This window comes from Tachyglossus aculeatus, chromosome 6 (assembly GCF_015852505.1).
Source record: "Tachyglossus aculeatus isolate mTacAcu1 chromosome 6, mTacAcu1.pri, whole genome shotgun sequence".
Taxonomy (NCBI): domain Eukaryota; kingdom Metazoa; phylum Chordata; class Mammalia; order Monotremata; family Tachyglossidae; genus Tachyglossus; species Tachyglossus aculeatus.
The window spans coordinates 37,223,141-37,239,275 of record NC_052071.1 but is presented as its reverse complement, the minus strand read 5'-3'; the positions used below and the strand labels follow the sequence as shown (position 1 = coordinate 37,239,275).

Here is a 16,135-nt window from a genome sequence, read left to right as displayed (position 1 = left end):
GAATGGAACAGGCAACTCAGATTGGCTGAAGGAGGCATGGGAGAGTCAAGGGGGAGGAAACCAGATTGTAGCTGTCGTGGAGGCATGGATGTATCCAACCAGTTTGGAGAGGAATGGGAGTGGGGGACATGGGATGGAGAGGCTTTTTAGTAGAGGGGGAGAGTTGAGCATATTGAAGAGCCATCAGAGGAGACGGTTGGGAGAAAAAGGGGCAAGCATTTTTAGAAAAAGGAGGGGGGAAACAGAAGCTCCGGGCCTCAATCAACAACAAACAGGTGACCCACCTGTGTTCCTTGAGATGCCAACTCTTTGCCACCCAACCTGCCTCCGCTAACCCCGGCCCGTTCCGTCCCCCTTGCAGAACACAGACCTGGGCCGACGGGCACCCACGCCCATCCGGGAGAAGGAGGTCACCATGTGCATGAGGTGCCAAGAGCCCTTCAACTCCATCACCAAGAGACGGCATCACTGCAAGGCCTGCGGCCACGTGAGTGGGACCGCGCTCACTCCTCCTCTCCCGGGGGCTCTCGTCCCAAGGGCGGCGTCCGTGATACAGGGAGGCGTAACTGGGCTTCGGCAGTGGCCCGCACCCCGCCCGACTCTGCAGGACCAAGGGGGTCAGGCTTGGTTTTGAGCGAGTCCCAGGAAAGGCCCTAATGAGAGAATAATCATAATAATAATGATGGTATTTATTAAGCGCTATGTGCAAAGCACTGTACTAAGCGCTGGGGAGGTAACAAGGTTGTCCCATGGCGGGGCTCACAGTCTTAATCCCCATTTTCCAGATGAGGTAACTGAGGCCCAGAGAAGTGACTTGCCCAGTCAGCTGACAATTGGTGGAGCCGGAATTCAAACTCATGACCTCTGACTCCAAAGCCCGAGCTGTCTCCCCTGAGCCATGCTGCTTCCCCTAGTCCCCCTCTCCATCCCCCCAATCTTGCCTCCTTCCCTTCCCCACAGCACCTGTATATATATATATATGTTTGTACATATTTATTACTCTATTTATTTTACTTGTACATATCTATTCTATTTATTTTATTTTGTTAGTATGTTTGGTTTTGTTCTCTGTCTCCCCGTTTTAGACTGTGAGCCCACTGTTGGGTAGGGACTGTCTCTAGATGTTGCCAATTTGTACTTCCCAAGCGCTTAGTACGGTGCTGTGCACAGAGTAAGCGCTCAATAAATATGACTGATTGATTGATTCTGGGCTCTGAGCCCCGGGGCTTCTGACTTGGGCCCCCGGCCCAACCAGGAGCCCAGCTGTTCCCCTCTCCCCGGCCAGGTGGTGTGCGGGAAATGCTCGGAGTTCCGCGCGCGGCTCCTCTACGACAACAACCGCCCGAACCGCGTCTGCCTCGACTGCTACACGGCCCTGCACGGGGTCCCCGCCAGCCCCGCCTACAACCAGCACACACCCCAGAGGAGGAAATCCATTCTGGAGGTGAGGACCCGGACCCCGGGCTTTGCGGGCTTCTCACCCCGTCCCCCGGGGTCGCCTCCGCCGGGAAGGAGGAGGTGGCGATGGGGAGAATGGCCCCAACGGCCGCCTTCCTCTCGCTGCAGAAACAGGCCTCCGTGGTGGCGGAAAACAGCGTCATCTGCAGTTTCATGCACTACGTGGAGAAGGGCGGCAAGAACTGGCACAAGGCCTGGTTTGTGGTTCCCGAGAACGAGCCCCTCGTCCTGTACATCTACGGGGCCCCACAGGTAAGCTCAGCGGCGCCGGGCCTCAGTCCTCGGAGGGGTCCCCCCCCCCCCCGGCCCGCCCCCCCTGACCGTGCTTCCTCCGCCGGTGTCCCCAGGACGTGAAGGCCCAGCGCAGCCTTCCCCTCATAGGCTTTGAGGTGGGGCCCCCGGAGGCCGGGGAGCGGGTGGAGCGGCGCCACGTCTTCAAGATCAGTCAGAGTCACCTGAGCTGGTACTTCAGCCCCGAGACGGAGGAGCTGCAGCATCGCTGGATGGAGGTGCTGGGGCGGGCGGGGCGGGGCGAGGAGGTCCGCCCCAGCCCCTCCATCCTGGAGGCCCAGGAGGAGGACGGGGGGGACCCACCGGCCCCCGGGGCCCCAGACGACACCTAGAGCTGGCGCTCGGGGAGGGGCAGCCCTTCTTCCCCCCCGGGGCTCACGTCGGACTCACAACCTGCCAGGACTGGGGACCTACCTCCCCTCTCTCCAACGCATTACTTGAACTCCAATCGGGCACTTTGGATCCTCTCCTGTATTGTTATTATTTGTCTTGGTTTTTTTTTTTTATTAATATTTAGCAAAACGTTTGGGTTTTTTTTTTTTACATTCTTGTTTAATTTTGTGTGTGTGTGTATAGAGGAAAAGCATCCGTCTCTGGAAGAGGCCACATCCCCACTCTCCTCTCCCCCTCTTGTCACTTTAGCGAGGCTGTGCCGGTCCATGCTGCCTCCCCTCTCTCCCTCCGTGAGTGCCCCGCTCAATAAATGGAATCGACTCTCCCCCCTTGGTTGGTGCTGCTGAGGGGGCGGAGGGGGAGGCCTTCACAGCCCTTGAAGGGCCGGAGCAGGACAGAGGCCCTGCCCCCTCGGTTCCTACGGCTCCCTGCCCTAGCCGCGGCCTGAGGTGGGGTGTTCTTGGAAAGGCGGACCCAGGCTGCGCTAAGCGCTTTTATCACGGCCACCCTCTCCTTAGCCGGCAAAGGAGCGGGTGCTTTGCTAAAAAACATCATCGGGCCTTTTTTTGTGGGGCTTTGAGGAAAACCCAGCCTGCGGGGCACTGGCTTGGGTCCATCATGGAGCAGGATGAGCAGAAAAGAGGAGAAAAAGCGGTTTAGAGCATACCCTGCTCCAATTTGGGGGCCCTTAGTGCACTTACCTCCTTAGGAGGGAAACAGTAGCGCAGCGGGGCTGGGGGGACGGGGCATTTGATCGTCGCCTGGGGAGAGGGAAGGGTCAGGACCACAGCGTGCCCGTTGCTCCTGCAGCCGATGCACAGCGCAACAGATTGGGGAGAAGGTGAGGGGATGGGGCTGCCACTCTCGGCCTTGGGAAGCAGCTGTCTCTCCCTCCTCAGGGCCCAGCAAAGCGCACACACCACACTGGACAAGTTGCTTCAATCCCCCTCAACGGGCCGGCTCCGGGCCCCAGCCTTCCACCGTCGCCCCAGACCCGCTCACTTCTTTTTCCTTCGCACCACAGTCCAGCCGTCCTCTGTCCGCTCCCCGCCTGAAGCGGCGTCCGGGCCGGGCGGGGGTCCGGAGGGGCCCGGGGGCGGGCAGGCCGAGCCCGCCGAAGCCGTGTCGTCCGTGACCTGGGGAAGAGCCAAGAGAGCGGAGTTGGGAGCCGAGTGAGGCCGAGGCACTGGGGGCCCTGGTGGGATGGGGGAATCGCTGCCCTAGAGAAGCCGGGTGGGAGGGCAGCAGGACACGGGCTCGGCCTGCTTGCAGGACCCTCAGCCTGTGACACGGGACTTAGCAGACAAGGATGCCACTGCTTCATCAGCTGGCCGAGGCCAAGACGGGACTGGGGGTGTGCACATGTGCATCCCCACCTCCCATACCTGCAGCACAGGGTCATCGCTTTACCTCTCCAGCAGCCAAAAGCTCCGTTGGCAGCAACGTTTCAACGAGCAGATAATAACAACGGCATTTATTAAGCGCTTACTATGTGCAAAGCACCGTCCTAAGCGTGGGGAGGTTACAAGGTGATCAGGTTGTCCCACCTGGGGCTCACAATCTTAACCCCCATTTTACAGATGAGGGAACGGAAGGCCAGAGAAGTGAAGGGACTTGCCCAAAGTCACACAGCTAAGTGGCGGGGCCGGGATTTGAACCCATGACCTCTGGCTCCAAAGCTCGTGCTCTTTCCACTGAGCCACGCTGCTGCTACCGCACGCCGCTCTCAATGAAGTCTAATCTGGGGCCAATTTCGCCTCAATTCTCCCACCCGCTTAGAATGTCCAGTCCTTCACCCTGCCCCTAAAGAGGCCAAACAAGGCCAGTGATCAATCAATCAATCGTATTTATTGAGCGCCTACTGTGTGCAGAGCACTGGACTAAGCGCTTGGGAAGTACAAGTTGGCAACATATAGAGACAGTCCCTACCCAACAGTGGGCTCACAGTCTAAAAGCCAGCGATCAATCACTCAATCGTATTTATTGAGCGCTTACTGTGTGCAGAGCACTGGACTAAGCGCTTGGGAAGTACAAGTTGGCAACATAGAGAGACAGTCCCTACCCAGCAGTGGGCTTGGGGACTGGCCTCCAGGGACAGTTTCTCACCCCCTTCCTCCTTACCTCCATCTCCTCCTCCTCTTCATCTTCATCGTCCTCCTCCTCACTCTCCCTGGCTGCCCGGACCGCTGTGGCCTTGCCCTGTGACTTCTGGGCCATTTGGGCGATCAGCTCCTGCAAGGCGGCCCCCTCACCCCTCTGCCAGTGACCAAATACCATCTGCAGCTGCCGACTCACCTGGGGGACAGACACGCGATTTTTTAGCCCCCCAGCGCCGATCCCGAGGGCACCGTCAACCCGTTACACGGAGAGGCAGTCGGAGAAAGCTAATCCCTGAACAGGACCTTCCCCACTTGGGGCTGGGAAATGAGCATAGCAATGAAGGTGGGAAAGGGCTAGCCTGAAAGGCAAAGAGGAATAATAATAATAATAGTGGACGGGGGTTCAGCATCTACTCTGTGCCAAGCACTGTAGCAAGTGCTGGGTAGATGGAAAATAAGCAGGTCAGACGCCGTTTCTGTCCCTCGTTGGGGCTCTCACGGACTAGGTGGGAGGGAGGACGGGTATTTTGCGGATCAAGAAACCAAAGCGCTGAGACGTTACATGACTTAATAATAATAATAATGATGGCATTTATTAAGCATTTACTCTGTGCCAAGCGCTGTAGCAAGTGCTGGGTAGATGGAAAATAAGCAGGTCAGACGCCGTTTCTGTCCCTCGTTGGGGCTCACGGACTAGGTGGGAGGGAGGACGGGTATTTTGCAGATCAAGAAACCAAAGCGCTGAGACATTACATGACTTATAATAATAATAATGGTGGCATTTATTAAGCGCTTACTATGTGCAAAGCACTGTTCTAAGCGCTGGGGAGGTTACAAGGTGATCAGGTTGTCCCTCGGGGGGTTCATAGTCTTCATCCCCGTTTTCCAGATGAGGGAACTGAGGCCCGGAGAATCAATCAATCAATCGTGTTTATTGAGCGCTTACGGTATGACTTGCCCAAGGTCACACAGCTGACAATTGGTGGGGCCGGGATTTGAACCCATGACCTTTGACTCCAAAGCCCGGGCTTTTTCCACTGAGCCACGCTGCTTGCCCAAGGTCCTACAGCAGCAGCGGGATTAGGTCCCGGGGCCCTTGATTCCCAGGCCCCTCGCTTTTTCCACTAAGCCACCTGCTTCTCAGAGGACGCAAAGCCTTGGGCCTGCACTGAGGAGGGGGCAAGGCGAACCCCTGGACGTCAGCCCTAGCTGACATTCGGATGCAAAAATCCCGGATGGCAACGATTTAGCTGGATCAGAATTTGCAAGCAGCCGCAGCGGGATTTGTAGTCCTCCACGTGATACCACAGAGGAGGCTCACACTCTAGAAGCAGCGTGGCTCAGTGGAACGAGCCCGGGCTTTGGAGTCAGAGGTCACGGGTTCAAATCCCGACTCTGCCACATGTCTGCTGTGTGACCTTGGGCAAGTCACTTCTCTGCGCCTCAGTTACCTCATCTGTAAAATGGGGATTAAGACTGTGAACCCCACGTGGGACAACCTGATCCCTTTGTATCCCCCCCAGCGCATAGAACAGTGCTTTGCACATAGTAAGCACCAACATTATTATTATTATTATCATTATAATGCTAAGACACCCCGTCCCGCGGACAAGCGGCTACTCGCAACCCATCAGGCCGGTAACGGGTTTATTTTTTTCTAAACATTGCGGTTATGGCTCCAGTCTAACCTACGCCAAGGAGGCCCCCAGATTAACCTGGGAGTTTTGGGTTGGGGGTGGAAGAGTTGTGTTTAGTATAACACGGCTCCGTTGTATTGCTCTCCCAAGTGCCATGTTACCACCTTGTACTTCCCAAGCGCTTAGGACAGTGCTCTGCACACAGTAAGCGCTCAATCAATACAATTGAATCGATGAATGAATGCTCAGTACAGTGCTCTGCACATAGGAAGCGCTCACTTCACTTCTCTGAGCCTCAGTGACCTCATCTGTAAAATGGGGATTAAGACTGGGAGCCCCACGTGGGACAACCTGATCACCATGTATCCCCCCAGCGCTTAGAACAGTGCTCTGCACATAGTAAGCGCTTAACAAATGCCATCATTATTATTATCATTATTAATAAATACCGTTGATTAGTACACCACAATAAGCATAGCCTCTAACAGGCAGGACTAACTGACAGGGCTGGGTGGAGCAGCGCATTTTTAAAGGTTTCAAACTTCCTCTTTAGACTGTAAGCTCCTTGTGGGCAGGGAATGTGCCTATCCACTCCCAAATGCCTAGTCCAGTGCAAATGCCTAGTACAAGCGCTTAGTACAGTGCTCTGCACACAGTAAGCACTCAAATACGATTGATTGAAAGTACATAGTTAGGGCTCAGTAAATTCCACTGATGTGTAGGGGGTGAATTATGGAAAGTGGGGCAAGTAGGGACTTGTACTGCCAACTTGTACTTCCCAAGCGCTTAGTACAGTGCTCTGAGCACAGTAAGCGCTCAATGAATATGATTGATTGATTGATTGATTGATTGATTGACTTCCCCCTTCTAGACTGTGAGCCCACGGTTGGGTAGGGACCGTCTCTAGATGTTGCCAACTTGGACTTCCCAAGCGCTTAGCCCAGTGCTCTGCACACAGTCAGCGCTCAATAAATACGATTGATATTGATTGATTGACTTCCCCCTTCTAGACTGTGAGCCCACTGTTGGGTAGGGACCGCCTCTCTACGTTGCCAACTTGGACTTCCCAAGCGCTTAGCCCAGTGCTCTGCACACAGTCAGCGCTCAATAAATACGATTGATATTGATTGATTGACTTCCCCCTTCTAGACTGTGAGCCCACGGTTGGGTAGGGACCGCCTCTCTAAGTTGCCAACTTGTGCTTCCCAAGCGCTTAGTCCAGTGCTCTGCACACGGTCAGTGCTCAATAAATACGACTGAATGATCGACTTACCTGGGGCAGACTCCCATCCTCCACCACCGTGTCAAATTCATTGGTCATGAGCTCGAAGAGGAAGTCTTCCACCTCATCCTGCTCGAGGTCAGCTGTGAACACACGTGCTCATGGCAACCTGCGGCCCCTCAGCCCCAGGCCCGGCAAAGCAGGAGGGCCTCGGGGGCAGAGGCTGGCCAACTGATTAGGCTACAATTGAGCCCACCGTTGGGTAGGGACTGTCCCTATACGTTGCCAACTTGTACTTCCCCAGCGCTTAGTCCAGTGCTCTGCACACAGTAAGCGCTCAATAAATACGATTGACGTTACAAGGCCAAGGGACATGATTCGCATGACCGCACCGCGTACTACACTTCCTGTGCTCTTCCATTTGCTCAGGGCTGGTGCTGCCGCCTCTGCCCTTGGCCAACTCCCTGATCCCCGTGTCTACCACCTCTGTTATACCGTACTCTCCCGAGTGCTTAGAACAGTGCTCTGCGCACCATTAAGTGCTCAATAAATACCACTGACTGACGGCCTGATTGCTTCTCATTACCCCCGTCATCGAGCAACATTGACCGTGAGCCCACTGTTGGGTAGGGACTGTCCCTATATGTTGCCAATTTGTACTTCCCAAGCGCTTAGTACAGTGCTCTGCACACAGTAAGCGCTCAATAAATACGATTGATGTTACAAGGCCAAGGGACACGATTCGCCCCGGGAATCCGAACAGACCGCACCGCGTACTACACTTCCTCTGCTCTTCCATTTGCTCAGGGCTGGTGCTGCCGCCTCTGCCCTTGGCCAACTCCCTGATCCCCGTGTCTACCACCTCTGTTATACCGTACTCTCCCGAGTGCTTACAACAGTGCTCTGCTCACCGTTAAGTGCGCAATAAATACCACTGACTGACGGCCTGATTGCTTCTCATTACCCCCGTCATCAAGCAACACTGACCGTGAGCCCACTGTTGGGTAGGGACTGTCTCTATATGTTGCCAATTTGTACTTCCCAAGTGCTCTGCACATAGTAAGCGCTCAATAAATACGATTGATGATGATGATGACCGGGGTTCTCATATCCCGGACTCGGCCCGCGCAAGCATTCAAATGCCGCCGCTCAACACGGGTGGGTGCAGACCGCCCTGGGAAAGCGCAGAGAGAGAAAAGCCAAGGAGCTTATTTATATTCTCTAATTAAAACCCGGATGTCCAAACGAAGCACTTCAGACCATCATCCGCGGCCTTCTGCTGCTGGGTTTGTTGGAAACACTGACAGGTGGGTTTGCTGAGCTCTCTAAATTGCAGTGTTCAAAGACAGGCTGTGAGCCCGCTGTTGGGTAGGGGCCGTCTCTATAGGGTGCCAACTTGGACTTCCCGAGCGCTTAGTACAGCTCTGCACACAGTAAGCGCTCAATAAATACGATCGAATACGCAAATATCATGGTGAACACTGCAATCAAAAGCTCCGAGAGTGCAGGGACTCATTCTATTTACGCATATCTTAGTACAGTGCTCTGCACATATAGTAAGCGCTCAATAAATACGATTGATGATGATATCTTGCACAGTACCCTGTGTATGTGAGCATTTCGTCAATTTTTAATCTTTTTTTTACGGTACCTGCTGAGTGCTTCCTCTGTGCCGTGATCCTATTTATGCATATCTTGCATAGTACCCTGTGTATGTGAGCATTTCATCAATCTTTAATCTTTTTTTACGGTATCTGCTGAGTGCTTCCTCTGTGCCAGGCCTTGTATTAAGCGCTGGGATAGATACATGCTAATCAGGTTGGACACTGCAGTTAGGCCCTGCTGAGAGCTCACCTCCTCCAGGAGGCCTTCCCAGACTGAGCCCCTTCCTTCCTCTCCCCCTCGTCCCCCTCTCCATCCCCCCAATCTTACCTCCTTCCCTTCCCCACAGCACCTGTATATATGTCTGTACATATTTATTACTCATTTATTTATTTTACTTGTACATATCTATTCTGTTTCTTTTATTTTGTTAGTATGTTTGGTTTTGTTCTCTGTCTCCCCCTTTTAGACTGTGAGCCCACTGTTGGGTAGGGACTGTCTCTAGATGTTGCCAATTTGTACTTCCCAAGCGCTTAGTCCAGTGCTCTGCACATAGTAAGCGCTCAATAAATACAATTGATGATGATGATGATGACACAATGACCCACAGGGTGCTCAGAGTCTTAATCTCCATTTTCAGATAAGGTAACTGTGGCCCAGAGAAGTGAAGTTGACTTGCCCAAGGTCACTTAGTAAGCAAGTCTCCGAGCTCGGGCCCATGCTCTTTCCGCTAATAATAATAATAACGATGGCAAGCCACTCTGCTTCTCCAATTATCTACACAAATGGACTGACACAATGACTTGCTTCACAACGATAACACAAAACCGCCTCATGTGCAGCTCTGGTCCGGCCATCCCAAGGGACAAAACGGAGCTGGAGAAGGACGACAGGAGGAAGGGCCAAGCTGATGACCGGAGGCACGGGGGAGTTTCATCATCATCATCATCAATCGTATTTACTGAGCGCTTACTGTGTGCAGAGCACTGTCCTAAGCGCTTGGGAAGTACAGATTGGCAACATCTAGAGACAGTCCCTACCCAACAGTGGGCTCACAGTCTAAAAGGGGGAGACAGAGAACAAAACCAAACATACTAACAAAATAAAATAAATAAAATAGATGGGGATGGACTGAGAACCTTAAATAGTCTTCCTTCTGGAAACACAAAAAAAGAACAAATGCCATGTTGAGGCCGTTCAGCTCAAATTCTGCCTCCAAAGAGTGGCAACAGAAGTTTGATTGGCCTTCCTGATTCCCATCCTAGGGGATAGTGATACACCATTCATCCATTCAATCACATTTATTGAGCGCTGTGTGCGAAGCACTGTACTAAGCGCTTGGGAGAGTACAACAACAGACACATTCCCTGCCCACAATGAACTCACCACCCATCGTCTTTTGCTTTCCCCGTAATATCCTAGAGAAGCAGCGTGGCTCAGTGGAAAGAGCACGAGCTTTGGCGTCAGAGGTCGTGGGTTCAAATCCCAGCTCCGCCACTTGTCGGCTGTGTGACTTTGGGCAAGTCACTTCACTTCTCTGGGCCTCAGTTACCTCATCTATAAAATGGGGGTGAAGACAGAGTCCCACGTGGGACAACCTGATCACCTTGTAACCTCCACAGCGCTTAGAACAGTGCTTTGCCCATAGTAAGCGCTTAATAAATGCCATTATTATAAGCGCTTAGTACAGTGCTAAGCACTTAGTACAGTGCTCTGCACACAGTAAGCGCTCAATAAATACGATTGATTGATTAACTGAACCACCCATCTATGAATTTATCCAAACTTTCTTTAAATCAATCGTATTTATTGAGCGCTTACTGTGTGCAGAGCACTGTACTAAGCGCTTGGGAAGTACAAGTTGGCAACATATAGAGACAGTCCCTACCCAACAGTGGGCTCACAGTCTAAAAGTCTTTAAACCACTGATATTTTTGACCCCCCCAATTTCCTGTAGTAACAGCACACCATAAGCTCACCGAGACTGACAGATGACATGACTGACGTTTACAAAACCAAGACGGGGTGGGACAGAAAAAACGCGGAATTATTGTCCATAATCCCCAAACCGGGATGAGAGGACCGACTCCGAAGCTTGAAGGGTAAAAACAGAGATGAGTGTAGAGAAGCAGCGTGGCTCAATAGGAAAGAGCCCGGGCTCTGGAGTCCGAGGTCATGGGTTCAAATCCCGGCTCTGCCAATTGTCAGCTGTGTGACTTTGGGCAAGTCACTTCTCTGGGCCTCAGTGACCTCATCTGTCAAATGGGGGTGACGACTGTGAGCCCCCCGTGGGACAACCTGATCACCTTGTCACCTCCCCAGCAGCTTAGAACAGTGCTTTGCACATAGTAAGCGCTTAATAAATGCCATTATTATTATTATTATGGCAACATGTTGCGGGAGGTGCAGAGAGTCAGGGAAGATTGGAGGGAAAGAAGGCTAATACCTAGTTTGAAAATCTGTCAACAGTGAATATTCAGTGTTGGCTAATTCTTCAGTGACCATCTGTTTTCTTTTATATTGGGTCTGGTCACCAGTCCCTTGTCCAGACAAACCAGTCTGCAGTTAATAAGCTCCATTTACTGTCAATCAATCAATCAATCAATCAATCGTATTTATTGAGCGCTTACTATGTGCAGAGCACTGTACTAAGCGCTTGGGAAGTACAAATTGGCAACACATAGAGACAGTCCCTACCCAACAGTGGGCTCACAGTCTAAAAGGGGGAGACAGAGAACAGAACCAAACATACCAACAAAATAAAATAAATAGGATAGAAATGTACATAGGATGTACATAGGATGTAAATGGATGCAAATGTAAATAGGATAGAAATGCTGTCGCTGGGCTGCCAGCCTCTCTCACTCTGCCCCATCTCAAAAGTCCGTAATTTCTACTTACCATTATTGAAGAAATACTCCTCCACAACCCCCATCAGCCATTCGGCCTTCTCCTGGCTGTGGACGCCCCCGAAGCCGTTCTCCACGGCAATCTGAGAAGAACCAGGAAATCCGTTAGCACAGATGGTTTCGCCATGACCGTGGGTCATGCTATCGATGAATCAATCTTATTTACTGAACGCCTCGTATGTGCAGAGCGCTTGGGAAAGTATAGTAGCACTAGAATAATAATAATAATTGGCATTTGTTAAGCGCTCACTATGTGCAAAGCACCGTTCTAAGCGCTGGGGAGGATACAGGGTGACCAGGTTGTCCCACGGGGGGCTCACAGTCTTCCCCCCCCATTTTCCAGATGAGGGAACCGAGGCCCGGAGATGTGAAGCGACCTGCCCAAGGTCACACAGCAGACATGCGGCGGAGGCGGGATTCGAACCCGTGACCTCTGACTCCAAAGCCCGGGCTCTTGCCACGGAGCCACGCTGCTTCTCTAGAAGCCAAAGTAAGTAGAAGACACTTCTGTGTAAGCAGAAGACACTGATCCCTGGTTTCAAGGCGTGTATAATCTAATAGCAATCTAATAGGGGAAATACGTACAAAATTATACCCGAAACAGTCCTTATCTTCCCTCTCAAACCCTGTCACCCTCTAATAATGGTATTTGTTAAAAGTATTTACTAAGGACTGCTTGAAGTGCTTTCCCCATTTTAGATGAAGGTAACTGAGGCCCAGGGAAGTGAAGTGACTTGGCCAGGGTCACGGAACAGACAAGTGACGGAGGTAGGATTAGAACCCATGCCCTTCTGACTCCTGGCCGCCCATTTGGTGCCCAGCAAATCCCGGCACCGGGCTGTCAGCGGCGCAGTTCAATCATTCATTCAATCGTATTTATTGAGCGCTTACTGTGTGCAGAGCACTGTACTAAGCGCTTTCTCCAGTTTATGCGTCCGACCCCTAGTTTCCTCTGAATTTTAGATGGTAATCCTGGTAAAAACTCTCCCAAAAGCAGGTGGGAAGGAGGGAGCGGGCCAGTAAAGTATAAGCACCCGCCATGCAGAGCTGTGGGGCACGGGGTTTGTACATATCTATTCTATTTATTTTATTTTGTTAGTATGTTTGGTTTTGTTCTCTGTCTCCCCCTTTTAGACTGTGGGCCCACTGTTGGGTAGGGACTGTCTCTCTATGTTGCCAATTTGTACTTCCCAAGCGCTTAGTACAGTGCTCTGCACATAGTAAGCGCTCAATAAATACAATTGATGATTGATGATGATGTCCATCGGTGGAAGTGAAATGGATCCCAGGGCCCCCAAGGATTGCAATGAAGTGACTTGCCCAAAGTCACACAGCTGACAAGTGCAGCGTGGCTCAGTGGAAAGAGCATAGGCTTTGGAGTGAGAGGTCGTGGGTTCAAATCCCGGCTCTGCCCACTGCCAGCTATGTGACTTTGGGCACTTCTCTAGGCCTCTGTTCCCTCATCTGTAAAATGGGGATGAAGACTGTGAGCCCCCCGTGGGACAACCTGATCACCATGTAACCTCCCCAGCGCTTAGAACGGTGCTTTGCACATAGTAAGCGCTTAATAAGTGCTATCATTATTATTATTATTATAAGTGGCAGAGCTGGGACTTGAACCCATGACCTCTGACTCCCCCTTCTAGACTGTGAGCCCACTGTTGGGTAGGTACCGTCTCTAGATGTTGCCAACTTGTACTTTCCAAGCGCTTAGTCCAGTGCTCTGCACACAGTAAGCGCTCAATAAAGACGATTGAATGAATGACTCCAAAGCCCGGGCTCCTTCCCCTGAGCCACGCTGCTGCTAGATTGTCTTCCCTTCTAGACCGAGAGCCCGCTGTTGGGTAGGGACCGTCTCTCCATGTTGCCGACTTGGGCTTCCCAAGCGCTTAGTCCAGTGCTCTGCACACAGTCAGCGCTCAGTCAATACGATTAAATGAATGAATGTAGCTTTAATTCTATTTATTTTGACGGTTTTGACACCTGTCTCCCCCTTCTAGACTGTAAACCCGCTGTTGGGTAGGGCCCGTCTCTCCATGTTGCCAACTTGGGCTTCCCAAGTGCTTAGTCCAGTGCTCTGCACGCAGTAAGCGCTCAATAAATACGATTGAATGAATGCATGACGTTAGGAGAGTGTAATCTAGACTGTGAGCCCGCTGTTGGGCAGGGACCGGCTCTCGATGTTGCCAACTTGGGCTTCCCAAGTGCTTAGTCCGGTGCTCTGCACGCAGTAAGCGCTCAATAAATACGATTGAGTGGATGAATGAATGCATAAATATGAATGAATGAATGACATTAGGAGAGTGTAATCTAGACTGGGAGCCCGCTGGTGGACAGGGGCCGGCTCTAGATGTTGCCAACTTGGGCTTCCCAAGCGCTTAGTCCGGTGCTCTGCACACAATAAATACTTTTGAAAGAATGAATACGATGGAATGACTGACCATATATACATATATATATATACATATCGATATGTATATATATATACATATCGATATGTATATATATATACATATATATACAGTCAGTCATTCCATCGTATATATACATATGCGATGTATATATACATATATAGAGAGAGACAGTTTATTTTATACATATAGAGACAGTTTATTTCATAAATAAAATAAATAGAATAGCTATGTACAAGTAAAATAAATAGAGTAATAATTGCCAACTATATGTTGCCAACTTGTGCTTCCCAAGCGCTTAGTACAGTGCTCTGCACACAGTAAGCGCTCAATAAATACGATCGATTGATACCTCCTTCCCTTCCCCACAGCACCTGTACATATGTTTGTACATATTTATTACTCTATTTATTTACTTATTTTACTTGTACATAGCTATTCTATTTATCTTATTTTGTTAGTATGTTTGGTTTCGTTCTCTGTCTCCCCCTTCCAGACTGTGAGCCCGCTGTTGGGTAGGGACCGTCTCTAGATGTTGCCAACTCGGACTTGCCAAGCGCTTAGTCCAGTGCTCTGCACACAGTCAGCGCTCAATAAATACGATTGATTGATTGATTGATGGCTGATTGACCGAATCCCCGTGGGCCGTACCACTATCTGGGGGTCCCGACCCCCGCCCCCCCCGGGCCATGTTACCTGTAAGACAGGCCAGGCTTCGAGGACGGCCCGCAGGCCGCACCTGAACAGGCCACGTGGGTCTTCCTTGGGCCCCGCCATCTTGGCACGCGCGCGCGCACGCGATCTGTCCCCCTGCACGTGACCCGCCCCCCGCACGTGACCCGCCCCCTGCACGTGACCCTCCCAGCCAATCCCGGCCCGGCTCCCCACCGCCAGGCGGAGCGAATCCACGGCCGAGCCCGGGCAGGCCGCGGTAATCGAGCCCCGGCGAACGGATCCCAGTCATCGTCATGGCTCGTGGTAAGCGCTTACTCTCATTCATTCATTCATTCATTCATTCCTTCATTCCGTCATACCGATTGGCTGTGTGCAGATGTGTGTCTCCCCCCTTCTAGACTGTGAGCCCGCTGTGGGGTAGGGACTGTACCTGTTGCCGACTTGTACTTCCCAAGCGCTTAGTACAGTGCTCTGCACACGGTAAGCGCTCAATAAATACGATTGAATGAATGAACAAGGAGGCCGCATTCCCGGGGGACTCTTTTTCCTCGCGCTCCTTTTTCGGTCATGTGTGAGAACGAAGGGAGAAGCGGTCGGCGGAGGCACACCGTCCTGGGAGCCGGAACTACTTCTTTCCTCACGTCGCCCCTCGCCTTGGGCCGTCTAGTGATAAACGCTCAAAAAATACCATTGAATAAATTAATAACCCCCCTTTCCCCATTAGTGGTATATATGTTTGTACATATTTATTACTCTATTTATTTATTTTACTTGTACCTATCTATTCTATTTATTTTATTTTGTTAGTATGTTTGGTTTTGTTCTCTGTCTCCCCCTTCTAGACTGTGAGCCCACTGTTGGGTAGGGACTGTCTCTATATAATAATTAATAATGGCATTTGTTAAGCGCTTACTACGTGCAAAGCACTGCTCTAAGCGCTGGGGGGGATACAGTGTGATCAAGTTGTCCAACGTAGGTCTTACAGTCTTATTCCCCATTTTTACAGATGAGGTAACTGAAGCTCAGAGAAGTTAAGTGACTTGCCCAAGGTCACACAGCAGACTTGTGGTGGAGGCGGGATTCGAACCCATGGCCTCTGACTCCAAAGCCCGGGCTTTTTCCACTGAGCCACGCTGCTTCTCTATATGTTGCCAACTTGGACTTCCCAAGCGCCTAGTACAGTGCTCTGCACACAGTAAGCGCTCAATAAATATGATTGATTGATTGATAGTGGTATTAATAATAATGATGATGGTATTTGCTGAGCGCTTACTATGAGCCAAGCACTGATCTAGACTGTGAGCCCGCTGTAGGGTAAGGACCGTCTCTAGATGTTGCCAACTTGGACTTCCCAAGCGCTTTGTAATAATAATAATAATAATGTTGGTATTTGTTAAGCGCTTACTATGTGCAAAGCACTGTTCTAAGCGCTGGGGTA

The 16,135-nt window shown here is 51.3% G+C and overlaps 2 protein-coding genes across 3 annotated transcripts in view; one reads left to right on the top strand and one right to left on the bottom strand.

Annotated features, from left to right (window-relative positions):
* The window catches only part of FGD1 (FYVE, RhoGEF and PH domain containing 1), a 126,494-nt gene extending 124,027 nt beyond the window's left edge, over positions 1–2,467 (top strand). For both annotated transcript variants that reach the window (XM_038747832.1, XM_038747833.1), the window contains exons 15-18: positions 362–487; positions 1,286–1,444; positions 1,567–1,710; positions 1,806–2,467. In XM_038747832.1, coding sequence (XP_038603760.1) covers positions 362–487; positions 1,286–1,444; positions 1,567–1,710; positions 1,806–2,081 — 705 coding nt within the window. In that variant the 3' untranslated portion in view covers positions 2,082–2,467. The remainder of the gene's footprint in view (positions 1–361; positions 488–1,285; positions 1,445–1,566; positions 1,711–1,805) is intronic.
* A 104-nt stretch (positions 2,468–2,571) lies between these two features.
* TSR2 (TSR2 ribosome maturation factor) lies at positions 2,572–14,799 on the bottom strand. The gene is made up of 5 exons (XM_038747834.1): positions 14,719–14,799; positions 11,604–11,694; positions 7,152–7,243; positions 4,264–4,437; positions 2,572–3,278 (listed from the first exon to the last, which is right to left on the bottom strand). Exons 1-5 carry the CDS (start codon positions 14,797–14,799, stop codon positions 3,141–3,143), a joined length of 576 nt encoding a protein of 191 aa, XP_038603762.1. The 3' UTR covers positions 2,572–3,140.
* Positions 14,800–16,135: the final 1,336 nt, after the last annotated feature.